This window comes from Saccopteryx bilineata, chromosome 2 (genome assembly GCF_036850765.1).
Source record: "Saccopteryx bilineata isolate mSacBil1 chromosome 2, mSacBil1_pri_phased_curated, whole genome shotgun sequence".
NCBI classification, from domain to species: Eukaryota; Metazoa; Chordata; class Mammalia; order Chiroptera; family Emballonuridae; genus Saccopteryx; species Saccopteryx bilineata.
In genome coordinates this window covers 156,779,145-156,806,313 of record NC_089491.1, presented here as the reverse complement: position 1 = coordinate 156,806,313, position 27,169 = coordinate 156,779,145, and the positions used below count along the sequence as shown (strand labels likewise).

At 39.5% G+C, this 27,169-nt stretch overlaps 1 protein-coding gene and 1 pseudogene across 4 annotated transcripts in view; one reads left to right on the top strand and one right to left on the bottom strand.

Moving 5' to 3' along the window:
- XPOT (exportin for tRNA) overlaps positions 1 to 27,169 on the bottom strand; it is a 51,079-nt gene that overhangs the window by 9,126 nt on the left and 14,784 nt on the right. For all 4 annotated transcript variants that reach the window (XM_066258255.1, XM_066258258.1, XM_066258256.1 and 1 more), the window contains 16 exons: positions 26,862 to 27,046; positions 26,595 to 26,763; positions 24,841 to 25,077; positions 21,697 to 21,735; positions 21,124 to 21,186; positions 20,063 to 20,187; positions 19,546 to 19,690; positions 19,272 to 19,391; positions 18,828 to 18,922; positions 17,331 to 17,400; positions 9,895 to 10,133; positions 7,249 to 7,534; positions 4,557 to 4,746; positions 3,894 to 4,010; positions 3,603 to 3,718; positions 2,823 to 2,870 (listed from right to left, as the gene is read on the bottom strand). In XM_066258255.1, the coding sequence (XP_066114352.1) occupies positions 2,823 to 2,870; positions 3,603 to 3,718; positions 3,894 to 4,010; positions 4,557 to 4,746; positions 7,249 to 7,534; positions 9,895 to 10,133; positions 17,331 to 17,400; positions 18,828 to 18,922; positions 19,272 to 19,391; positions 19,546 to 19,690; positions 20,063 to 20,187; positions 21,124 to 21,186; positions 21,697 to 21,735; positions 24,841 to 25,077; positions 26,595 to 26,763; positions 26,862 to 27,046 (2,244 nt within the window). The remainder of the gene's footprint in view (positions 1 to 2,822; positions 2,871 to 3,602; positions 3,719 to 3,893; positions 4,011 to 4,556; positions 4,747 to 7,248; positions 7,535 to 9,894; positions 10,134 to 17,330; positions 17,401 to 18,827; positions 18,923 to 19,271; positions 19,392 to 19,545; positions 19,691 to 20,062; positions 20,188 to 21,123; positions 21,187 to 21,696; positions 21,736 to 24,840; positions 25,078 to 26,594; positions 26,764 to 26,861; positions 27,047 to 27,169) is intronic.
- LOC136323011 (coiled-coil domain-containing protein 66-like) lies at positions 11,430 to 15,426 on the top strand (annotated as a pseudogene).

Below are 27,169 nucleotides of genomic sequence, written 5' to 3'. Positions count from 1 at the left end.
CTCATGCCAGCGACCTTAGGCTCATGTCAGTGATCCCACGCTCAAACTAGATGAGCCTGTGCTCAAGCCAGTGACCTCAACATTTTTTACCTGGGACCTCAGTGTCCCAGGTCAACACTCTATCCATTGCACCACCACCAGTCAGGCTGGCTTATAGACTTTAATGTACTGATGACCCCAACCTGGTCCAAAAGAAAATAACGGATATCAAAATTCTTTCTCTACCTTGACTCCTGGGCCCTCTAACCCAATGGATTAAATCTGTACTAAAAAGTCACAATTTACCTGTCAAAGGAAGGCTATTCCTAATTGAGAGGAGGTAATGTTTCACTGTGAAAGTTTCTCAGATCTCTTCGATTTTTTTCTGACCTTTTTCTTCAATTTACTCTCCCTAAACTTAACTACAGCCCACACACTGCTCATCATCTCATATAACCCCACTGTTATCACTTAAAAATAAGAGTATACTTATAAAATAAATTGGGAAAAGTAAACTTGTACCTGAAGATGAAGTCAGTCAAATGAATAAATGAAAAACAGAATAAAGCAAAATATTTTCTTTTTTTTCTCTTTCTTAAGTGAGAAGCAGGGAGGCAGATAGATGGACCCCCATATGCACCCTAATTAGGATTAACCTGGCAAGCCTACTACTAGGCAATCTCTGCCTATCTAGGGCTTTCCTCTGTTGCTCAGCAAACGAGCTGTTTTAGCACCTGAGAGGCCATGGAACCATCCTCAGCGCCCGGAGCCAACCTGCTCCAATGGAGTCATGGCTCTGGGAGAGGAAGAGAGAGAGGGAGAGTTGGCAGGGTGGGGAAGCAGATAGCAGATGGTCGCTTCTCCTGTGTGCCCTGACCAGGAATCAAACCCAGGACATCCACACACCAGGCTAACACTCTACCACTGAGCCAACTGGCAGAACCAAAATATTTCCAAATATAATATTCCATTTCATTCAATTCTGGGAATCTAAATGAAAGCTTCTAAGGAAAAGAATGCATCTGAACTATAAATACCACTCACACTGTTTTTTATCATTCTCATCTTCCTTGACTCTTACATCCAATAATGTCAACCCATCTGCTTTCTTGTGCCTTTCTTCCTTTGGCTTTCATACCTTTGGTTCCGTTTCTAGTTTTTCCTTGACTTGTGCTTTAGCCAAGGTTCTTTCTATCGTGGCCTTAGAACATCTCACTTCACCTTGACTAATTACCGACTTGGGATTCCAAAATCAGTATTTAGTCCTATCTGGTTCAAATCTGTATTCCAAACTATTCTTTGAATATTTTGCCCTACCTAGCTATCCTGCAATTAAAACCCTAGTGCCAAATGACTTCCTAACTTTTCACATAGAACACACCTAGTCCCATTTTAGTTTTTAGCTATTACTTCTGTCTCCATACCTTAGCTAAACATGTTAACACTATTTTGTATCAAATCTACCATGCAATGTCTGATCTGTCTCCATATACTGCTTAACTCTGCCCAGAATGCCAACTTCTCCTCTGGTCAGTCCAATAAATCTATATTTGTTTTAAGGTCTATCTAAAAAAAATTTTTTTTCACCTTTTTCTAATGGCTTCCTTAGAATGCTCTCATAGGCAAAACTGTTTCTTCATCTTTAGTCCCACAATATTACATTTAACATAGATCTATTAATATATCTCTATTAAAGCACTTACTTAACCCTATCCCATTAAACTCTTATGCACAGGTCTCCTCTGATAAGCTCTACAAACAAGGGAGAACTTTTAGTTTTTCTTTATATAAATCCCCTGTTGCCCCAGCAGCCCTAAACCTCGTAGCCTTCACCCTAGCACACAGGAGGCATAGAGAAATGCTACTGAGTTGAAAACCCTTCAAATCCCTATCAGAATAAAAAACTCAAGTTCAAATGAGGAATGGGCTGAATGGAGACTAATTAATGAGAGCTCACTGTGTTTTAGAGGTGAGGGAAGTTGCTGTCATTAGCTGGTTGTAGCTACCTGGGAACACCAGTGCTATATTAACATACTGGCTTTAAGAGAAGTTGGAGACAGAAATTTTTGTTACCCCCCTTCCCCAAAACTAACTGAGCTTTAAACGTTGGCAATCAATTCAACTTATTGAAAAATACTATGTAAGACAAACAACAAGCCAGCTAAGTTCAGTCCCATATTACTTACAATTTATATAAATGATTAGACTGACAAGAAAGAACAGGACATTCTGAATGCTCTAACCATTTACAATACTAAGAAGCTGGGGAAATCTAGCTATGAAAAAGCTATGATATCATAAAATCTGTAACTTGATGTTTTGGTTAAGATTCTTCACATTATTTGTCAAATGAAAACATCATTTTTATTTTTTATTTTTGTGACAGAAAGAGGAACAGGTAGGGACAGACAGACAGGAGGGGAGAAAGATAAGAAGCATCAGTTCTTCATTGCAGCACCTTAGTTGTTCATTGATTGCTTTCTCATATGTGCCCTGTCCCTGGGGGACTACAGCAGAGCGAGTGACCCCTTGCTCAAGCCAGCGACTTTGGGCTCAAGCTGGAGACTTTCGGGTCTCGAACCTGAGTCCTCGCATCCCAGTCTGTCACTCTATCCACTACGCCACTCCGTGGTCAGGCTGAAAACATCAATTTTTAACCTTGTTATCTAAATAATGAAGGACAGTAATGGACACTATATTCCCTCAAATCCCAAACTGGCAGAAATGAAGTTAGTAAACTTTTATAAAAGATACGACTTTCAAGCATAAGTCAAACACAATTTAAACCATGACAAATATAACATATGAGGTGAAAATGAATGAGCATGGAGTCCAAAGTTTACCCGTTTGAGATGAATTGTTTTCAGTGTCACTGCACACTCAGACAAAGCCTGTGGGAAACAAGTTTAAGAATTTTAGTATACTCAATACTTGGTTACTGTGCCAGCTTCTCTTTTATTTCCCTGACCACTGCTCATTATCCTTCAAAGAAAGGATGGAGGCAGGAAAAATGGAATAATTAGGTTGGATAGAAAATGTAAAAACACAAAAATGCTGTCTTAATATCATGAATTACAATTATAATATGAAACCTAGCTTTTACTTGGTTGTGGCGAAGTAAATAAAATGAAACTGCTTAACATGAAGCATTCTAAAGATGAGATTTGGGAAAACCATCATACAAGAAAGAGATTCAAGTTACCTTTTTTTTAAACCATTAAGCACATGTTTTATTTATTTATTTTAGCACAAGTTTTAGAATCAATGTAGTAATAGGAAACTAATAAGCAAACTTTAAATAATATTGGTATCATGTACTCTTTCCTGGTCCATAGAAAGAGTTTTGGTTGGTAAAGCAGTAGAAGCTAGATTTTTTTATAGTCAACTTATTCTTTTTTTTTAAATTTCTTATACAGTCAACTATAGTATCAAGATTAAGTAAGAATGCATAAAAGGTTCAGAAGGAATCATCAACCTTTTAAACTTAAATACTAATTTGAATTTATTAAATTAAAAAAATAAAGCAATGAAACCTAACAGAATCAACCTGGCATTAAAGAAGAAATTATGAGTTAGAAGATGTGAAATCCATACAAGGTAAACAAAGATTCCTAGGTGCTTACCAATACTGTTTGTGCATCTGCCAAGTCAAAGGTTTGTTTTAAAGGTGCTAGGAAACACGCAGGGACAATGTGCTTATAAACAAAATCAGCAAATCCCACTGGTCCATCTTTACCACCTGCCAAGAGATTCAAATTTTCATCTTGTTGAAAAAGAAAATCAATTATAATTTATCACTGTGTGAAATCAACTCCCAGCTCCTGTCTATTATTAGGGCTACAGTTCTATTTCATCTTTAAGAGTCTTTCTTAGGAAACATATTAGGGAATAAAATTAAAAGAAAAAAATCATACCCCAGAGTTCTACCAACTTGGAGAGGATAATAAAGCATGTTTTCTGTGCAATTGGATCTGGATATTCAACTGCTCCTTGAATCACAGTAACTAGAACTCGTTCTACATTCTCTGCCCCTGAAGAGAAAAAAAACTGGAGTTTAACTTCTAAAAGAACTAAAGACAACCTGAAGCTCAGATTCCATATATAGTAACGATAAAAGCATTTAAAGAGTTAATAAGCTCCCTCAATTTTATTAACTAAGCTCCTTAATTTTAAGCATAATATGTTGAAAAAGCATTATTCCCCTGTTATCTTACATTCTGGATGTCCTATATTGCAAAATTCTCTACGTTGATCTATATAGTCTCATTTGTTTTTAACTTCAAAATGGCAAATTGATCAGTAAGACTAAATTGTCAGGTCAATTCTGCCAGTAGTCACCACATTATTTATACTACTAAAGAACCAATTAAAGAATACTGTCTTAGGAAGAAGGGAACAGAATACCAATTAATTTTAGGTCCCTTGCTTGAAAGTAATTAAAATAATGAATGAGCTGTCATCCTAGGGGCCAACACATAACACTGCAAAAGTTTAGTGCTTACTAGCTCTTGCTCACACAGATGTATAACTGTGACAAGGATTGAAGCAGACAATTTAGGCATCACATGCATGCCCACCTTGATTTGCTATGACTTCGCTCATTCCACTGCCTGTGACTGTTTGCAGGAAAGCAAAGTAACTCCTCCGCAACATTTGCTTCTCTAAAGCCGCGGACTGGTCATTTTCTTCTGCTGGTCGGAGCAACACTTCAAAAATTGCATGAAGCAGAGGCATGAACATTTGTTGTAAAAATGGAGATACCTGTATCTGAAAATAAGAAAGATTATTCTACTTTAGAAATGAGTAATTATTATTCTTAAAATTTTATTAAAAAATTATTATTGATGGTAATAATTCTATATTGCATATTTGAAAGTTGCTAAGAAGAGTAAATCTTAGAAGTTATCACAAGAAAAAAAATTCTGTAACAATGTATAACGATGTTAATTAACTAGCCTTATTGTGGTGACCATTTTGCAACACATAAAAATACTAATTCAATTAGGTTGCATACCAAACACTAATATAATGTTAACAAATACCTCAGTTAAAATAACATGTATGTGCCTGACCAGGCAGTGGCGCAGTGGATAGAGCATCGGACTGGGATGTGGAGGACCCAGGTTTGAGACCCTGAGGTCGCCAGCTTGAGCGCAGGCTCATCTGGTTTGAGCAAAACTCACCAGCCTGGACCCAACCAAGGTCGCTGGCTTGATCAAGAGGTTACTTGGTCTGCTATAGCCCCACGGTCAAGGCACATATGAGAAAGCAATCAATGAACAACTAAGGTGTCGTAACGAAAAACTAATGATTGATCCTTCTCATCTCTCTCCGTTCCTATCTGTCTGTCCCTATCTATCCCTCTCTCTGACTCTCTGTCTCTGTAAAAAAAAATAATATGTATACAACTTAGAAAAAACATGTTTTAAAGCCTTTCTTTAGAGTTTCTATTTAGAATATAATTTACACAATTCACTTAGTAAATATCAAGGTTAAAACATGCTATGTAGGCATATTCATTGAGAGCATCAAGATCATTAAGTTCAACCAATTTCCTACACGTTAAAACAACAGGGATCCACATTAAAACAACAGGGAGTCAGAAATATTTCACAACCAAATACTGCCATGAGATAATTTTCAATTTAAATATCAAGAAATTAATTCTATTGCTAAATTATAAATGAATTTATATGATTGGGCTCTCAGGCTTTCTATGCCATTGGGTGAATATTCCCTAACTTCTGTTTCTCAGTCTCCTCATCCATAAAATACAATATCTGGCTCTTAGGGTTGTTACAGGAATCGAATGAATTAATGTACAGGAAAATTCTTGGACCATATTTTGAACACAGAAAGAACCATGTGTTAGCCATTCTTAGTAGATAGCTTATACTTGATTCAAATTTTTTTGTACATAAAACTAACCTTAGTGCACTGAATTACTTAAAAAAAAAATTTCCCCATTGACTTCATAGAGAAGGGGAGAGGGAGAGAGGAAGAGTGTGAGAGGAGGAGGGGTAAAGAGGAACAAGGGAGCAGGAGAGAGGGAGAAGAAGAAGGGGATGATGGGGGAGGGAGAAGAGAGAGAGGGAGAGAGAAAGGGAGAGAAGGAGAGAGAGGGGGAGAGAGGAAAACGGGGGAGAGGAGGAGAGAGGGAGAAGGAAGAGGGAAAGAAGCATCAACTCACTGTTCCCTTTAGTTGTGTGTACACACTGGTTGCTTCTTGTAAGTGCATCGACCAAGGATCATACCCGCAACCTTGGCACTCCAGGATGATGCTTTATCTACTGAGCAACCCAGCCAGGACTAGTACATTGAATTACTTTTAGACTCCAGAGTGGACAACCAAATTACAATGCTTTTCCTTTACCTTTTAGACATTTAGTACTCAATGCTGTTTTGTTTTGTTTTGTTTTTTTGTTTTTGAGAGAGAGGCAAAGAGAGAGAGAGGAACATCCTGTATGTGCCCTGACAAGGGATCAAACTGGCAACCTCCATGCTCTTGGATGATAATCCAACCAACCAAGGTATCCAGATAGAGCTTAATTTTTTTTTTAAGAGACAGAAAGAGGAAGGGAGAGAGAGGGGAGGAGGAAGGGAAGCATTCATTTGCTGTTCCACTCAGTCGTGCAGTCACTGGTTGGTTCCTGTGTGTGCCCTGACAGGGGACTGAATCTGCAACCTTGTTGTTTCAGGAGCATGCGCTTAACTGACTGAGCTAACCAGCCAGGTGTTATTTGCTTTTCTGAAACAGCAGACATAGTTTTCTTCTGCTGCACAGAGAAGATAATGTTTGGACTTTATTAAGCATGTCCTTTGTGCCAAAAAAGATTCCAGACTTTAGGGCTGATAAAAATACATACAATCACTTGACCAGGCGGTGGTGCACAGATAGCTTGGGACACTGAGGACCCAGGTTTGAAACCCCAATGTCGCCAGCTTGAGTCCGGGCTTATACACATGACCCCATGCTTGCTGCCTTGAGCTCAAGGTCACTGGCTCGGCTGGAGCCCCCCAGTCAAGGCACATATGAGAAAGCAACCAATGAATAACTAAGCTGCTGGAACTATGACTTGATGCTTCTCATCTCTCTCCCTTCCTGTCTGTCTGTCCCTGTCTGCCTCTCTCTCTTGCGTGCTAAACAACAACAACATACAATTCATGCCCTAACTCATATTAAAAGAAAAAATAAACCAAACACCAAAATATATCTAAAGATAAATGCATCTAATCTTAAGTCAGGAAATGCTCTGAGGTTTGTGGTACCTTAAATTTGGCTGTAATCTGGTTGATAAGAGGAATGAACTCCTGAAGGTCTTTAGCTTCACAATCTTTGAGCATGTGTTCTGAGGCTGATGGGATGAATGGAAGAACTTCCTCCTCTAGGCAAATTATCATGCGATGAAGGAAAGTTCGTACTCCACTTCTGAGAATATCCTTTTGTAAGGGACAACTGAGGGCTGGCAAGAACGTCTGTAAACAGTCCAGATAAACTTCGGAACAGCCACACTGTTTCACAGTCTGCTTGTTGCTGAAAGCTTTGCTGGTTCGACTACATAAGCAAAATCAGGCAACTATTTTATGCTTTATTCTTTAAAGTTTTATGGAGTAATCAAAAACAATGCACAACAAATCACAAAACTGACCAAAGACAATTCTTTTCTATATCATAATACTTCCATGTTTAACTTAATATGGTTATTTGAGAACTATTGCTTCCAGTGACCATTCTAGAAAGGGCTCAAATTAAATTAAACAAATGAGATGTAGTTACTGCAATTCTGAATGAGATGTTTTACTAAAATTTTGCTGATAAAGTATGAAAAAAAGAGTGAAAAATTCACTTACTATGACTCAGCTGTCCTACTAGACAATCTGTAAACTACCCATTTAAATTCAGAAAACAGTCTTTAGAATCAAGATATCTATACAAGTCTCTAATATTAGCTTTTACACTGAAATCATCTATAGAGCAATTTCTCTATATAGCTTCTAATTAGCAATCACTACAACTTTCATACTGCTATTGTTAGCCAATAAAAAGTATGGGTAGGCCCTGGCCGGTTGGCTCAGTGGTAGAGCAATTGGCCCGGCGTGTGGAAGTACTGGGTTCAATACCCATCCAGGGCACACAGGAGAGGCGCCCATCTGCCTCTCCACACTTCCCCTCTCCTTCTTCTCTGTCTCTCTCTTTCCTTCCCACAGACAAGGCTCCACTGGAGCCAAGTTGGTTTGGATGCTGAGGATTCTCCATGGCCTCCACCTCGGGCGCTAGGATGACTCTGGTTGCAACCAGCAATGCCTCAGATGGGCAGAGCATCGCCCCCTAGTGGGCATGCCAGGTAGATCCTGGTTGGGCGCATGTGAGAGTCTCTCTGCCTCCCTCCTCCCTACTTCTCACTTCAGGAAAAAAAAAAGTATGGGTAGGTAGATAGAAACAGCTGCTTGGGCAGCTTTGACCCAATGTAACAGCTAAAAAGAGAAGCCTCAGGACTTCTGTTTAAGGCACCAAGGCTGAAACAAGATGCCCCAGTATTGCACTGGTATATACACTACAGCTTATCCCTTTAAATACACAATCAATTTATAACAAAGGAGTCAGAGTTAAGGACTCAATTGACAAGGCAGAAATGCAGAATGTTATGTGATCTATTTACTTCTTCAGCTAAGTCTTCTTAAATTAGAAAGAAGATTCTTTTCTAGATTTAGAAAAGAAAGGTTTAGCCCAGGGGTTGGGAACATTTTTGGCTGAGAGAGCCATGAACGCCACATATTTTAAAATGTAATTCAGTGAGAGCCATACAGCGACCCGTGTACATTATGCATTATCCAATAAAAATTTGGTGTTGTCTCGGAGGACAGCTGTGATTGGCTCCAGCCACTCACAACCATGAACATGAGAGGTAGGAAATGAATGGATTGTAATACATGAGAATGTTTTATATTTTTAACATTTTTTTTATTAAAAATTTGTCTGTGAGCCAGATGCAGCCATCAAAAGAGCCACATCTGGATTGTGAGCCATAGGTTCCCAACCCCTGGTTTAGACAATGCTCTAGACCAGTGGTAGTCAACCTGGTCCCTACCGCCTACTAGTGGGTGTTCCAGCTTTCATGGTGGGCAGTAGTGGAGCAACCAAAGTATAAATAAAAAGATAGATTTAACAGCCCTGGCCGGTTGGCTCAGTGGTAGAGCATCGGCCTGGCATGCAGGAGTCCCGGGTTCGATTCCCAGCCAGGGCACACAGGAGAAGCGCCCATCTGCTTCTCCACCCCTCCCCCTCTCCTTCCTCTCTGTCTCTCTCTTCCCCTCCCACAGCCAAGGCTCCACTGGAGCAAAGTTGGCCCGGGTACTGAGGATGGCTTTGTGGCCTCTGCCTCAGGTGCTAGAACGGCTCTGGTTGCAACGTAGCAATACCCCAGATGGGCAGGCATTGCCCCCTGGTGGGCATGCTGGGTGGATCCCAGTTGAGCGCATGCGGGAGTCTGTCTGACTGCCTCCCCGTTTCCAACTTCAGAAAAATACAGGAAAAAAAAAAGAGATAGATTTAACTATAGTAAGTTGTTTTATAAAGATTTATTCTGCCAAACTTAGCAAAAATATGACATAAAGTACTTGGTAAGTAATTATTATTATATGTTTTAACTTGCTGTAACTCTGCTTTATAAATTTGATAAAGTAAAGTTATTTCCCTACTTTATAAATCACCATTACTGTGGAACCACTGGACAGTTAGAAAATTTTACTACTAACAGCGATACAAAAGTGGGCGGTAGGTATAAAAAGGTTGACTACCCCTGCTCTAGACAATCCAGTTTTAGAAACACGGATATGTGCCCAATTCTAAAACATCCAGCCAAATAAACGGTTCTGTCTATGTAGACACTCACTATTTTTATTGTAGTCACTCACCTGGCAAATCCAACAGCGTGGTTGAGACAGTCTGCTAGAGAGGCCTGCCTGTCTTCATCTCGTGCCAGCATCAATTTTTCTAACAGAATTTTAAACTTTTCCATTAGTGGATTCAACAGATTCCTCATTAATGCTTGCTTCCGTTCTGCTGGGTACTCACTATTAACAATCAGCACTCCAGCTGTCTCATAAATAAACAGTTGATCATCGCTGCTCAGCAAAGACTGGTAACCATTCTCCTGAAATAAAATTTAAACTTAGCCTTGCTGAAGTTTTCCCTTGTTCAGGGCCTCTCATTTAAGCAAAGTAAGTGCAAATGCAAGAGAAGATATAATCTATCACATCAACTCATTATTAAAAAGTAGATTTGAGTACAGTACTTATAAAAAGAAATTTTCTCTCAGGACTGGTAAGAAAACTGAATTAGAAGTGAAAAGAATGTTGATCTCATTCTACCCTTGTCAAGACTTTACAAATGGTCATAAGATAACTATTAGCCTTCTAACTTGTTTTCTCTTCTAAAACTTTTTTGTAAGATTGTTAGGAGGCTAAAAGTGAGGTATACAAAGGTACTTTGAATGTTAGTACAAAGGCCACACAAATTAATATCTTAAAGAGTGTTTAAGAGTTGAATAACAAAGATCACACAATAAATACATACACACATATAGAACAGTTGTTACTTTAAAACACTTGTAAATAAGACTGCAGATAAAAATAAAACAGGTCTTATTCAGGCAGAAACAATCATCCCACATATTGGTCAATTCTATGAATGAGTTTTTTATTTTTTAATTTTTGCAGCCAAGAGGAGTATGAGAAATATCAGAGGACCCTCTAGGTCCAACACTCAAGCTCCCTATTAAGAAATATATAAAATGAGGCCCTGGCCGGTTGGCTCAGTGGTAGAGTGTTGGCCTGGCGTGCAGAAGTCCCGGGTTCAATTCCCGGCCAGGGCACACAGGAGAAGCGCCCATCTGCTTCTCCACCCCTCCCCCTCTCCTTCCTCTGTCTCTCTCTTCCCTTCTCGCAGCGAGGCTCCATTGGAGCGAGGATGGCCCGGGCGCTGGGGATGGCTCCTTGGCCTCTGCCCCAGGCGCTAGAGTGGCTCTGGTCACGACAGAGGGACGCCCCAGAGGGGCAGAGCATCGCCCCCTGGTGGGCAGAGCGTCGCCCCCTGGTGGGCGTGCCGGGTGGATCCCAGTCGGGCGCATGCGGGAGTCTGTCTGACTGTCTCTCCCCGTTTCCAGCTTCAAAAAAATACAAAAAAAAAATATATATATAAAGTGAGAGGTCAGGTCATGAACTCAGGAGATGGTTTAAAGCTTGAAACTGAGTAACTGGATGGAAAAACCAAGCTAATATTGTCCCCATATGATGGGTAGTAAGACCAAGATTGGAAAATGTCCTTTACAAACAAAACAAACAGGATACATTCTAAAATCAACACAAAATACTTGTATCAGCAAAGAAAAACTTTTACAAAAGAAGAGAAGTGGTTCAGACACTTCACTGCAAACAGGAAAAAAAAAAGTATGGCTTTTTCACTCACTAAAGATTTATGCAAGCAGTATGCATGCAGATAAAGACTATCTTCATATTCAGGAAGAGATTTCACCTACAACCTCTCATGTACAGAAAATTAAAAACACCATAAATACATCTGTAGTAGCTGAGCAGAAGTCTTGCAAAAAGCACACCACAGGTGAAAATATGAGAGTGGTTTGGTGTGTCAGACACAAGACCAACTACACAGATTTTGATGACTGTAAACCAAGAAAATAGATATGTTTTCCTGATTGAGAACAGAAAGGAGGGGGAAACAAGTCAAGACAGTCTACATTTAACCAGTATTTCTTTTTTTTTTTTTTTGAGATTTTATTTATTCATTTTTAGAGAGAGGAGAGAGAGAGAGAGAGAGAAGGAAGGAGGAACAGGAAGCATCCCATATGTGCCTTGACCAGGCAAGCCCAGGTATTTGAACCGGTGACCTCAGTGTGCCAGGTCGATGTTTTATCCACTGCACCACCACAGGTCAGGCAACTAGTATTTCCAATCAACCAAAGGATGAGAACTTAATGGGACTACTCTGAAATATAGACGCTGTTTCATATGTCCAGGATAAAAATAAATCGGTTTTAAATAAAACTCAGGAGACATCTAGGCAGTCCAAGCAGAAAATGGCCATAGAGAAGGTATGGAAACCTGCTGACACACCATACTCTAGGTCAAAGAGAACATGACAGAAGTTTGTCGGAAGCAGAAAAAGCTCAGTAGAGAAAAGAGCTTGATGAATAGGTTGCTCGAAAGAAGAAAAAGAAGCTCCTGAAAAAATGGAATAATACTTAGAAAAAAATCTGAAAGTAATAAAATAGTATGGGAAAAACTTCAAATTCTTGACCAGTCCAACTCCAAGACTTCTGCTAGTGTTCCAACATTCTGTCATAGTCTCTCAGTCAGGGAATGGTGGTCGAGGCTGATAGGAACTCACCATCTAGAGCTAGTCAGATTCCAGATGGTGAGGAACATGACAGATGGCAATGCATTTTGATACATTAAAGAGCTATCGGCCCTGGCCGGTTGGCTCAGCGGTAGAGCGTCGGCCTAGCGTGCGGAGGACCCGGGTTCGATTCCTGGCCAGGGCACACAGGAGAAGCGCCCATTTGCTTCTCCATCCCTCCGCCGCGCTTTCCTCCCTGTCTCTCTCTTCCCCTCCCGCAGCCAAGGCTCCATTGGAGCAAAGATGGCCCGGGCGCTGGGGATGGCTCTGTGGCCTCTGCCTCAGGCGCTGGAGTGGCTCTGGTCACAACATGGCGACACCCAGGATGGGCAGAGCATCGCCCCCTGGTGGGCAGAGCGTGGCCCCTGGTGGGCGTGCCGGGTGGATCCCGGTCGGGCGCATGCGGGAATCTGTCTGACTGTCTCCCTGTTTCCAGCTTCAGAAAAATGGAAAAGAAAAAAAAAAAAAAAAAGAGCTATCCTAGTTCTTAGTCCCAACTGTCCTCTCAGTCAACACACACACACAACCAGGGTACTTCTGTGTCTCTCTGCACACTCAGGAGCTGGCTGAGATCAGCCAGCTATACAGTTTATACGCCGACAACTGGAAGCCAGGTCGAACCTTCAGAGGAAGAGCATACAGCAAAACCTACTAGAGGAAGGCAATGGCAAATAGTCAAAAAACAAACCTTCCCTATTCTATGACTGCTCTCTTGGACCCAGATTGAGGACAGGTGGCAACAAAAACAGAACATCAGGAAACCATCACTGCTCAGGTGGAAGAGAAGCGTAGGAAGAGAAAACTGCAAGAACAAAGAATCCAGAACAAGAGGAGGAGCTTCACTCAGCATGGGGATGAGAAAATATGCAGAAACAATATGAAGAAGACATACTTAAGCAAAAACAAAAAGAAGAAATTATAGCTCTCAAGACAAATGAACTCTTCCAAATGAAGCAGAAAGCGCAAGAGCTGTCATAGGGTCTAAAACACGAAGAAAGAATCTGAGAATTGGCTCAAAGGGGACATGACACTTCTAGACTGATTAAAAAATCTTGGTGTTGATACAGTACAAGTGGAATTTAATGAATCTAGTAACAACACTTCAATTTAAGACATGGTTTGGATAAAGTTAGTGGTAAAATGAATATATGTATCAATTCCATGAACTCTCCTAGGAAGGGTACTGGTGTGCAAATAGGACTCAAGTATTGCAATATTTACTAGTGAAGAATCACATGTGGATCAGAAAGAGAGGGAAATTGTAAATTGTTCATCACCTGAGATTCCTGCAGTTTTAAACTAAGAAAAACAAATAAGAACTAAGAAGTCAGGATAAAAGAGCCAACTTAGAAAAAGAAAATAGTTGGTATAATGACCAGTATAATCAGTTCACAAAAAAAACACAAAAAAACCCCCCCAAAACATGGAGAAATGTCCTAAAAGTCCCGATTGGAATATAATTAAGCCACTCAACGGGTATATATATTCCAGCGTCAGAAAAGTACCCTAAACAGCTTCAAAAGCAGCGAAGAAAAAAAAAATAAGGCAAATGAAACTGCTTCATTTGGTAGAAAGGAATAATCCTGCACACCTCTCAAAACAGAGACATTTCACCTGACCAGGCAGTGGTGCAGTGGATACAGCGTCAGACTGGGATGCGAAGGACCCAGGTTCAAGATCCCAAGGTCGCCAGCTTGAGTGCGGGCTCATCTGGTTTGAGCAAAGTTCACCAGCTTAGACCCAAGGTCGCTGGCTTGAGCAAGGGGTTACTCGGTCTGCTGAAGGCCCATGGTCAAAGCACATATGAGAAAGCAATCAATGAACAACTAAGGTGTCACAATGAAAAACTGATGATTGATGCTTCTCATCTCTCTTCATTCCTGTCTGTCCCTATCTGTCTCTCTCTCTCACTCTCTTCTCCTGCAGCCATGGCTCAAGCAGTTTGAGCAAGTTGGCCCCAGACACTGAGGATGGCTCCATGGCCTCCACCTCAGGTGCTAAAATGGCTAGATTGTGAGCAACAGAGCAGCAGCCCCAGATGGGCAAAGCATCACCCATAGGAGGCTTGCTGGGTGAGTCTGGTCAGGATGCATGCAAGAGTCTGTTTTTGCCTCCTTGCCTCTCACATTAAAATCAAACAAACAAAAAAACCACTGAGCCAAAGTTCAAGTGGCATCTAGTCAAAAACGAAGAACCTCTGAAAATTAATTCTTTCAGCAAAGAAAGGTCTCAATCACCACCAGTTTCGGTGGTGAAAAACAGAATGTGACAAACTCAGACATGGAAAAGGAGTAATTATGAGAGAACCTGATCTCAAGAGGCAATCAAACAAAATTATCACCTTGGATTTCTGAACCATCTCATTTTATTCCCTATGTTCAAACCAATGAGATCTGTTACCATGATCCAGATGCACCATTGTCTAATGCAGGATCCTCAATACGAAAATCCACATAATTCTGAGCAAGAACAACAACTGTTTGACTCTGACAATGTCAGGGACCCACTTCTTTTTTTTTTTTTCTAACAGGGAGGCAGTCAGACAGACTCCCGCATGTGCCCGACCAGGATCCACCAGGCATGCTCACCAGGGGCCGATGCTCTGCCCCTCTGGGGCATTGCTGCAACCAGAGCCATTCTAGTGCCTGAGGCAGAGACCACGGAGCCATCCTCAGCACCCGGGCCAACTTTTTGCTCTGATGGAGCTTTGGCTGCGGGAGGGGAAGAGAGAGACAGAGAAGGAGAGGGGGAGGGGTGAAGAAGCAGATGGGCGCTTCTCCTGTGTGCCCTGGCCAGGAATCGAACCTGGGACTCCTGCACGCCAGGCCAACGCTCTACCACTGAGCCAACCGGCCAGGGCAGGGACCCACTTCTTAATCCTAACTTGGAGAAAAACAAGGATCAACAGTAAGCAATCCTAAAGGGACTATCAGAACTGAGTGAGACAGGGCTTTCTGCAGAAGCAAACAGAGTTGGAAACTAATCTCATGCCTTTAGCTGCCAATCAAGAGAATTTTAGTTTTTCATTTTAAATGTAGAAAATCAAATCCATCACATTTGATTTGTCTTCCAAATTATAAAATGTCCTTGTTGCTTAACTATTTTTTAAAATAGCCTAGATTTATTTTTTAAATGCTTAAACTTGTACATTATGTAGTAAAATGCTATATATGTATATATGATATATAATAAATTTCTAATAAAATACACTTCTGTAAAAGTTTAGTAGTTAAAAAAAAGAAATATATTAAAACCTAGTCTTTAAACAGATAAATTATGTCAAGGTTTTATTATAAAAGAGTTCCTCATCTCTTAAAAAAAAATGCCCTGATTTAGAAGTAACTAAAGCATTAATTAAATACCACGGGGACTAATCACTGCTCCAGGAGTTGAGAACACAAAGATAAAGTAGCTATAGAAGTATAAGGTACTCAAAAAATATAACACTGTGATCTGCCAAGGAAAAGCGACATTAACCAGGTGAAGAACTTCTATTTATCAGCTTTTGTAGTATGTAGGCAAAGATAACTTCCATTAATTCACTAGTAACTTTTCATGCAGTGAAATAAATGACATAACCTGTGTACCCTAAATACTGCTATTTACTTAAAAGAACAAAAGTATTATTTTTTGTTCACACTTTCTAAGTGGTAGCTCTAGTAATAATTTTTATCAAATGAAAAAAAGTTGAGTCAATGTCAGTATTTTACTTTACACAAAAATGTATCAGCCTGACCAGGCGGTGGCGCAGTGGATAGAGTGTCAGACTGGGATGTGGAGGACCCAGGTTCGAGACCCCGAGGTCACCAGCTTGAGTGCGGGCTCATCTGGTTTGAGCAAAGGCCCACCAGCTTGAACCCAAGGTCGCTGGCTCTAGCAAGGGGTTACTCGGTCTGCTGAAGGCCCACGGTCAAGGCACATATGAGAAAGCAATCAATGAACAACTAAGGTGTTGCAATGCGCAATGAAAAACTAATGATTGATGCTTCTCATCTCTCTCTGTTCCTGTCTGTCTGTCCCTGTCTATCCCTCTCTCTGACTCTCTCTCTGTCTCTGTAAAAAATAAATAAATAAATAAATAAAATACTTGTGCTTTTAAAAAAAATATCAATCAAGATGGGCTTACAAAGTACCTCAACTTAAACCTTTCTAGTGAAATGAACACCAAAATATTCAGATAAACCAGCATTTAAATTTTTTTGTCCCAAGCCTGAAAAGTTAAAAAAGAAAAGCTTCAGTCTAATATTGATAGTAACAGTCACTGAGAACAGCTAATATGACCATAGTACTAAATAATTTGGAAACTGAATTTTTCCTTCTCCATAAAATACTTCATCAACTTTTTTTTTTTTTTTACAGAGACAGAGAGTGAGTCAGAGAGAGGGATAGACAGGGACAGACAGGAACGGAGAGAAATGAGAAGCATCAATCATTAGTTTTTCATTGTGCATTGCAACACCTTAGTTGTTCATTGATTGCTTTCTCATATGTGCCTTGACCGCAGGCCTTCAGCAGACTGAGTAACCCCTTGCTGGAGCCAGCGACCTTGGGTTCAAGCTGGTGGGCTTTTGCACAAACCAGATGAGCCCACGCTCAAGCTGGCAACCTTGGGGTCTCGAACCTGGGTCCTCTGCATCTAAGTCCGATGCTCTATCCACTGCACCACCACCTGGTCAACCCTTCATCAACATTTAACAGTACAGAAAAATCAGACCATATCTCACATTGCCAAATTTATCAGTAAACTTTTGTTTCCTTTCTGTTTTTATTACTATGTTTTGTTTACAATATCTCAACAGTTTTGGTAAACAGAACTAACCCTTGTACAAACCCTCCCATTAAAAAAAAATAAATGTCTATGAAAGCATTAGTGATAAAGGCATATGTAGTCTCAAAATTTGGGGAAAATCTGTAAGTTGGAAGAATAAATACTTACAGGTGGAGAAAGCTCTAATAAATCTTGTATTCTATTCAGAATGTCCTCGATGAAAGGGTTCATTTGTTTACTGAATAAAGGCAAAAAAGGAAAATTACAGTAGCATCAATACTAGTTTTTGAGAAGTTGCTAAAAATACCAAACGCCTCTTTAAGGCAGAACTAAAAAAAATTCAGTTCAAAGCTAATAAAATGTGATTATTAAGGCCAACAATAATTTTTAAATCACAACTTATAAACCTAAGAATGAGTAGTTTTCATACCAAAAACTGGTACTAGTAAAGTATACAAAAGAGTTTAGGTTAAAAATGTATTTTCAAGAAATACAATTTTTAGAATGTCAAAGGAGCCATATACTACTGTTCCATAGCAATAAATCTGTTGATTAATTAATTACATGCTATTAGTGATTAGTGTTACATATAAAAGTATGCAAACAAATCACTTTTTTTTTTTGTTTTTGTATTTTTCTGAAGCTGGAAACAGGGAGAGACAGTCAGACAGACTCCCGCATGCGCCCGACCGGGATCCACCCGGCACGCCCGCCAGGGGGCGATGCTCTGCCCCTCCGGGGCGTCGCTCTGCCGCGACCAGAGCCACTATAGCACCTGGGGCAGAGGCCAAGGAGCCATCCCCAGCACCCGGGCCATCTTTGCTCCAATGGAGCCTTGGCTGTGGGAGGGGAAGAGAGAGACAGCGAGGAAGGAGGGGGTGGGGGGTGGAGAAGCAAATGGGCGCTTCTCCTATGTGCCCTGGCCGGGAATCGAACCCAGGTCCCCCGCACGCCAGGCTGACGCTCTACCGCTGAGCCAACCGGCCAGGGCCGCAAACAAATCACTTTTTATTGAACCGAGTAAATGAATGAGAAGGAAAAGAAATCATAACATCATGATAATAATAAAGGGGAATACAGGGGGTACTAGAGTTACGACATCTCGACATACGTTTCAAGTGTACAACGCTCACTCTCATAAAAACTAAAAAAAAATTGAGATGTCAGTGTTTTGGCTTACACTGTTAGCATTGTATGTATGGATTATGTAAGCAAACTAGTTTTTTTTACACTCATTTTTTTCTGTTACTACAGCACAGTGTACAGTTCAGTATATTTATGTCCTTTTCCTTTTTCTGTGGCTTAGTTGTGCTTTTATGTTCTAGATCCATGATGGCGAACCTTTTTATAAAAACCGCCCACTTTTGCAGTGCTGGTCAACTTGGTCCCTCCTAGCACTGCAAAAGTGGGTGGTTTTTATAAAAACGTTCGCCATCACGGTTCTAGATTATGATTTTACAAATGCGTTAGGATAGGTAAGTGACTCAGGCTTGGGTGTGTTTTGACTTATACCAAAATTCGGGTTACATCACTGTTGTAGGAACAGAACTGTGTCATAACCCAAGGAATCCCTGTATTTAAAAATATGTTTTAGAACAGGAAGAATCAAATCTAGCACAGGCTTTAGAAAATAATAAAACCTAACAGCTGCAATCTTCTACTTACTTGAGCGATTTGACAAATCTAGAAAACAGGTAAGCAGTTCTGCTCCGAACTTTTGCACTGGAATGTCGCAGACCCCGGTGATCTAAGAATGCCATCTGAAGAAAGACAGACACTTTTACTATTTCTGTACTCAAGACTTTTTGTTGCTACTGTGTGAAACATCTTTATTCACATCAAATTTTACTTCTTAGCTTCTGGAAAGCAAAAACTGGATACATATAATAAGTAATCCTACACATCACAAATAGGCCCTGAGAAATTGTTTTAGGTGACTGATTATGCAGAAATCTTAAAGAAATGGAGAAGAAATTAGTTTCAGTGCGTTTAAGATTTCTGAAAACCTCTCGCTCTGGAAAGTTTTAAAAGACAGAAAAATAGAATACTATCTGCTCAGCTGAAATACATAGAAAATAACAGAAAAATGAAAGTAAAATGTATACTTACTAATACACATGGAATGTGTTGAGGTTCAACTGTGAAAAACTTTTCATATCTAACAATAGTTTCAAAGAACTCCAATGTTACAGATGTATGCTGATAAGAACTAACTCCTGACGTTACCAACTGGAGCAAGAAAAAGTTAAGAAACCTATTGTCATTTATTGTAACATCAAAATCCCCCAGTATTAACAGATACTAAGCTCTAACAAGCAACCCCCATTAGCTTACAGTAAACACAGAAAATTATGTTCAAATAAATTATTTTCAGTATACTTACAGTTCTCATCATATCTTGCAAAGCACTAGCTTTTGAAACATCACCTGAGAAGTGAGCACCATGAGATACTGGAAGAGCTTCTGCCAACATATACAGCAATCTTATTGCTACTTCAACTTCCATAAACCTTGTAGTCTGCCAATTCCTACCAAGGTATAATAATACGTCACTGAAATCTAAAAAGACACTTTCTATAAAATTAGTGATGCACAGGATAAAAAGACACCAACAAAAGCTTCTTTAATTATTAAGAAATAGCAATTTTTAATTTTGCAAGGCAATATAATTTATATCACAAAAGTAGCTAGAACTGATGTTATCCATTTTATTATGTTCTAAAAAGCAGTATTTTCCCCTCAAGGATCAAGAGAAATCAAGGTGACAAGTGCAGTGTTTCAGAGATACACATAAGATCTTAATAACTCACACAGATTAATAAAGCATGTGAATCACTTAATGTGACCATCAGCAGGAAAAGGAAAAAGGTGACATGTTACAAAAACAGTAACAAACTTACTGCAGTGTAGAACTAAAAACTCTGCGAACAGAAGCCAGCAGTAACTCTGGTGAAACTTGAGCAAGCCTGTCCAACAATAACTTCAGTTGTTTCCTATATTCTACAAACATGGCTTCATCTTCACCCTATGGTATATTTTAAATTTTTCATTTTAAAAACATTAAAGACCTTAAAACTCATGTAAATGGTGAGTTGTCATTAGTTTTCTGCTTTTATAAATACTTTTGTATTTTTCATCATATTCATTTATGTATTATAGAAAAACTTAGTAGGCCTTTCCCCTCCTGCTCATAAAAAAGTATTTCTGAACATAGCCCTACACCTTGAAAGCCTAAAACCAGAAACAGTACAAGGAGGTTAAGGGTTAGAGTCTAAAGCCAGAATGGGTTTATGTTGTACTCTGTGAAAACTTCACCTTATTAACACTCCTTGTTAATCTCTCTGTCCACTGTAAAACTATAATACTACTGTATAATTGGAACTATTTTATGTAATGAAATAAAATATAGCACTTCGTAAGTTCATAGTGTGATAATTATCATCACCATTATCCTTTTATAGTCCAAAGATTTTTGAATACCTAAAGTAAGGAACAGCACTAACAAACAGCTAAACAGTATGTCACATGTCATCATCATTGAGTTACTAGAAAGCACCTGATGACCTTCGTGTTTGATGGGAAACTGACTCTCTGGCAACTTCAGACAAGACATCTAACCAGAACAAGTCTAGGCAGTTACATTTATGATTTGAGGCCCACCATTAGGGCCTCAACTTAGCACTCTTGTTAAAGACAAAGTAAAATCAGATCATCAGAGATACTGTCAATATTTTACAAAGATCAATACTATAAAATGTTTTCTAAAAGGATTGTTTGAAAAAGTTACCAAATACCAACTACGAAGGATTATGAGGCTTCCATTATTTTTATATAAATCAAACTAATTTTTAAAATATTCCTTGTTTTAAAGAACTCTAAAATAATCCAAACTTGAAATATTAATTTAATATAAGTACACAATGAAATTAAAACTAATTTTTCCTCAATTCAAAATTCTTACCTCATTTTCAAAGTTGTATTCTTCATCATAAGTCAATTTTTTCATAACGGCCAACATGATTGCCTATAATTAAGAATAAAATACCTTTCATCAGTTTCCTTTAATTTCATAAAAATTCAAAATTAAGGCCCTGGCCGGTTGGCTCAGCGGTAGAGCGTCGGCCTGGCGTGCGGGGGACCCGGGTTCGATTCCCGGCCAGGGCACATAGGAGAAGCGCCCATTTACTTCTCCACCCCACCTCCTTCCTCTCTGTCTCCCCCCCACACACACACACAGCCAAGGCTCCATTGGAGCAAAGATGACCCGGGCGCTGGGGATGGCTCCTTGGCCTCTGCCCCAGGCGCTAGAGTGGCTCTGGTCACAACAGAGCGACGCCCCAGAGGGGCAGAGCATCGCCCCCTGGTGGGCGTGCCGGGTGGATCCCGGTCGGGCGCATGCGGGAGTCTGTCTGACTGTCTCTCCCTGTTTCCAGCTTCAGAAAAATACAAAAAAAAAAAAAATTCAAAATTAAGCTGTATTTCTAGGCAGACTATAGACACAGATACTATTAATAGTCTGAAAGAAGTCAATTACCTCTACATTAGCTTTTTGCTGATCCGAAAGCACTGTAAGCTGTTAAAAAGAAAGCAATACTTTATTAGATTTCCTAAAGTTATACTTGTTTATCAGAATATATTCCTAATCAATTAACATCTTTAAAAACCTGCACACAACTTTTCTGGAGGGCAGTATGGCAGCTCCTTCCTATATAGAGTAAGGCAAAAGTAGGTTTACAGTTGTTCATACAGAAAATACAATAATTAATAAATAAGAATATAAGAATAAACTCTTGAGTTCCACCTATTCACAACTGTAAACCTACTTTTGCCCCACCCTATACCGGGGGTCCTCGGGTTACAATAGTCTCGACATATAACGTCTCAAGTTTACAACACTCACTGCCATAAAAACTTTAAAAAAAAATTGAGACATGAGTGTTTCAGTTTACATCATTAGCATAGTACATACGGACTATGTGGGCAAATTAGTTTTTTTCACTCATTTTTTGTCTTTTTTTTCTGTTACTTCAGTACAGTGTATAGCAGAGGTCCCCAAACTTTTTACACAGGGGGCCAGTTCACTGTCCCTCAGACCGTTGGAGGGCCGCCACATACAGTGCTCCTCTCACTGACCACCAATGAAAGAGGTGCCCCTTCCGGGAGTGCGGCGGGGGACCGGATAAATGGCCTCAGGGGGCCACATGTGGCCCGCGGGCCGTAGTTTGGGGACTCGTGGTGTATAGTATATTTATGTCCTTTTCCTTTTTCTGTGGCTTAGCTATGTTTTCATGTTCTAGATTATGATTTTAAAACTGTGTTAGGATAGGTAAGTGACTCAGACGAGGGTGTGTTTCGACTTACACTAAAATTCAGGTTACGTCCCTGTCATAGGAATGGAACTGTATCATAACCTGAGGATCCCTTGTATTTAAAATGTACCTAACCTAAGATCTAACAATTCTAGTAAATAACCAGACATTCAGGGAAAGATATGTAGATGAATCTGACTTTTAAAGATACTTATAATGATTCATGCAAAGAAGCAGTTTTTAGGACAGTAAAGTATGATCTCATCTTGTTTTTAAACAATGCAAAAAAACCCCTAGGAATCCATTATGAGATACACAGTGAGATTGCCAATGGTGATATGAACTTTCTTCATACCATTCCACATTGCTGAAAATTTCTAAAAGTATACGTGCAGACGTGATACATTTATAACAAAATAGAAGCTAAACTCAGCTTTTGAAAAAAATTATTTTAACCTTGACTTAATTCAACTAATCCAATATAAGTAAAATAGGAACAGTTCTTTTATCTAATGTTATAAAGTTACTAATTCTTTTTTTTAATTGAATTTATTGGGTAACACTGGTTAACAATTATACAGGTTTCAGGTGCCCAATTCTACAACACATCTTTTTACTCTGTATTGTGTGTTTATACTATCAACTCAAGTCTCTGTCCATCAGAGAAGTTACTAATTCATAAAAAGGTTACATGCTATATAATATGGAAACTAACACCTTCTACATTTTAAGTTCTCTAGGGGAAATTTTTAATTTCTTAAATTTTACTTATTTATTTGATAGGCAGGAAGAGAGAGACAGGAACATCAAGCTGCTCTTATATGTGCCCTGACTGGGAACTGAACTGGCAATCTCTGTGCTCTAGGACAACACTCCAACCAACCGAGCTCCTGACCAGGGCTTAACAGTTTTTATTTATTGATGAGACAGTGACAGGAGAGGGGGAAGGGAGCATTCATTTGTCCCACTCCGTCGTATATTCACTGGTGGCTTCCTGTGTGTGTCCTGACCAAGGATCTTATAAGCAACCTTGTCATTTCAGGACGACGTTCTTAATGACAAAGCTAACCAGCCAGGGCTGAAATTTTTAACTGTAAAAAATTGTCTATCAAAAGTGAAGTATATGTAATCAAAACAATAAACTGTTTAACAAAATTTCTACTGCATTAAGACATAAACATGATTCAAAACTGAAAAGCAGGACCTGGCTGGTTGGCTCAGTGGTAGAGCGTCGGCCTGGCATGCAGGAGTCCTGGGTTCGATTCCCGGCCAGGGCACACAGGAGAAGCGCCCATCTGCTTCTCCACCCCTCCTCCTCTCCTTCCTCTCTGTCTCTCTCTTCCCCTCCCACAGCCAAGGCTCCATTGGAGCAAAGTTGGTCCGGGCGCTGGGGGTGGCTCTATGGCCTCTGCCTCAGGCGCTAGAATGGCTCTGGTTGCAACAGCGCGACGCCCCAGATGGGCAGAGTATCTCCCCCTGGTGGTCATGCTGGGTGGATCCCGGTAGGGCACATGAGGGAGTCTGTCTGACTGCCTCCCTGTTTCCAACTTCAGAAAAATACAAAAAAATAAAATAAAATAAAATACATTAAAAAAAACCTGAAAAGCTACACCCTGGCTGGATGACTCGGTTGAAGCATCACCCTGCAATGCAGAGGTGGTTCATTCGACCCTGGTTGGGCACATGCAGAAACAGAGGATGTTTCTCTCTCCCTCTCTCCCTCTTCCTCTGTCTGAATTCAATAAAAAAAAGTTGAGAAGCCCTGGCCGGTTGGCTCAGCGGTAGAGCATCAGCCTGGCGTGCGGGGGACCCGGGTTCGATTCCCGGCCAGGCCACATAGGAGAAGCGCCCATTTGCTTCTCCAACCCCTCCTCCTTCCTCTCTGTCTCTCTCTTCCCCTCCCGCAGCCAAGGCTCCATTGGAGCAAAGATGGCCCGGGCACTGGGGATGGCTCCTTGGCCTGTGCCCCAGGCGCTATAGTGGCTCTGGTCGCGGCAGAGCGACGCCCCGGAGGGGCAGAGCATCGCCCCCTGGTGGGCGTGTGCTGGGTGGATCCCGGTCGGGCGCATGCAGGAGTCTGTCTGTCTCTCCCTGTTTCCAGCTTCAGAAAAATACAAAAAAAAAAAAGTTGAGAAAATAATCTAAACCTATAATTTTAAAGCTTGTTAGTTTTATAAATTTTAGAACCTGGGCAATTGTTTTTCTGGCTAAAATGTTCAAAAAAAGGAAAGAAAAACGAAATACATAAATATTTAACAGTAAATATCATTAGGTAGTAGAATTAAGGCTATTTTCATTTTTCCTATTTTCCAATTCTTTATGACTCCTCTATATTACCCACTGGACAAAAAGTTAAAATAAGGACTCACTTGTTTCAAAATATGAAGATAATCATAACAAAATCCAATAATGTTAGAAGAGATATCATCATCCTCATGAATTAGTAGCTGCAACATCAGCGCCACTTTTGTTTCAATAGCTTGTAGTGCCTCTTGAGCATTCTTCATATCCCCATTCTTAATTAATTTAGTCCAGCTAACTATCAATGACTGTCCCATTCCATTTACTAGTTTAGAAAATCTGGCAAGGAAGTCGACATCTTCTTCCTAAAAGGAATCAAGACAGTCTTCAATTTAAAACCACCCACCTAAGAGTAAGAGGGAAAACCCTATTCATTAGCATGAATCAAGTCCCAAGCATAGAATTCAATTTTAAAATAATATTAGACATTTAACAATTCTAACATTTGACTGGGAAATTTTTTTGAATTTGAATTCTTCTGTGATTATTATACACTAGTACTCTTTAAAACAACTGTTTTTAATGATTACAGTCCTGTAGACACTGCTAACTTTATAAAAGCAATAGGGATGTGAGGTTTTAGAACCTTCTCTCTAAACTACTGAATTTTGAAAATATGCTCTAGTAAAGTTAATACTGTCATATTATAGTATGTGTAACAATTTAAATCAGTTCTTTCCGATACTATTTAATTTGAGCCTTTACTATACTGCAAAGAGAAACTGTTACTACAATTACCCGCTAAGGTCATATCTGTATTAAAGCCAGAACTCAAAATCAGATTATTTTTCATTAACTATCCTTATGATGTTCTCCTATAGAAAAAGATTTTTACCTTCATCAGTTTAGGTCTTCACCAGGGCCTAAACAAGATAATTATTAGTAATGTAACAAAATAATACTATTTGTCAGCAAGGAAAACACTAGAGCTGTTTTACTGACCTATCAGCAATACAAAAATTTCTTAGTAATTCTTTATCACTGACACAAATAAAATTAAAATAAAAAATTTCAGGTTTGATTCCTGGTCAGGGCACACAGGAGAAGCAACCATCTGCTTCTCCCCACCTTCCCCTCCCTCCTTTACTCATTCTCTCTTTCTCTTTCTCTCTCCCCCTCTCCAGCAGCCATGGCTTGATTTGAGCATGTCAACCCTGGGCACTGAGGATGGCTCTATGGAGCCTCCACCTCAGGTGCTAAAAATAGCTTGACTGCAAGCATCAGCTCAAGACAGAGATTCGTCCCCAGATGGGGGTTACCAGGTAGATCCCAGTCAGAGTGCGTGCCAAGAGTCTCTCTCTTTATCTCCCCTCCTCTCATATAAAAAATAAAAAATATATTATAAATAAATAAATAAATACCTTCAAATTGTTATCTAAATTACTAATTTACCATACTCAGAGCTATTGGGATTAAACTCTAACATTTCACATGAGTAACGATTCAAAGTATGATAAAAATATAATACTTTTAACTGAGTCTAATTTTGGTCAGAATGCATTGTCATGTAATTAGTATAGTCCCTTGATAATTAAAGTATGGTTCATGGGCCAGGAGTATCAGCATCACCTGAGATTTTGTTAGAAAGGCACAATTGAAGGTACCACCCCCCCAATTCTCAAGTTTAAGAACTGGTAAAATCCATTGTCCTAAACAAATGATACAAAAATATTATGGCTTTCTGGATACAGTGTTTCATTATCATACTCTCAAGGATAGTTTCCAACATTAAAAAAAGAAAGAAAAAGTAAGTGTATTTAAATTCCTACCTATCCTAGTTTGTTCTAAAAGTTTTTAAAACTTTATACATAAATGTACTGACCTGGTCAATGATGAAAAACCCAGCAGACTGTAATACTTGACACAAAGATTCTATAAGTTTCATTTTATCAACAGGATCCATTCCTTTATTTACAATCTCAAATAAACAGTCACATGCTTCTTCCCGTAGAACTTCTATCGACATATGACCTAGCAGAATATTTATAAACCTGGCAATGGAATAAAACTATTAAAATGTTTTCAAATTCATGAGTTTTATATACTGTGTTTTGCAGGTTTATATTTTTAAAAATATACCTATACTTACCTATCATTGGCTATAAGGGATAAGTCTATCCAAGATACATAAGCTCCAACTACTTCAAGGCACTGACATGTCACTTCTGAATTAGTATACTGATAATTTTGTAGGATTTGGTACCATGATTCCACCAAGTTTGGAATGCACTGTTCCCTCATGGTATCTTTTATTAGAGTATTTCTACGAGCCTCCTAAAAACAAAACAAAAAATAAAATGCCTTAAATGCAGTCAAAGCAGATTATCTCACAAAATAATGTTTGCCATTTGAAGAGTTGCACACAGTAATTATCTCACCACTAAACTTCCAGACCTG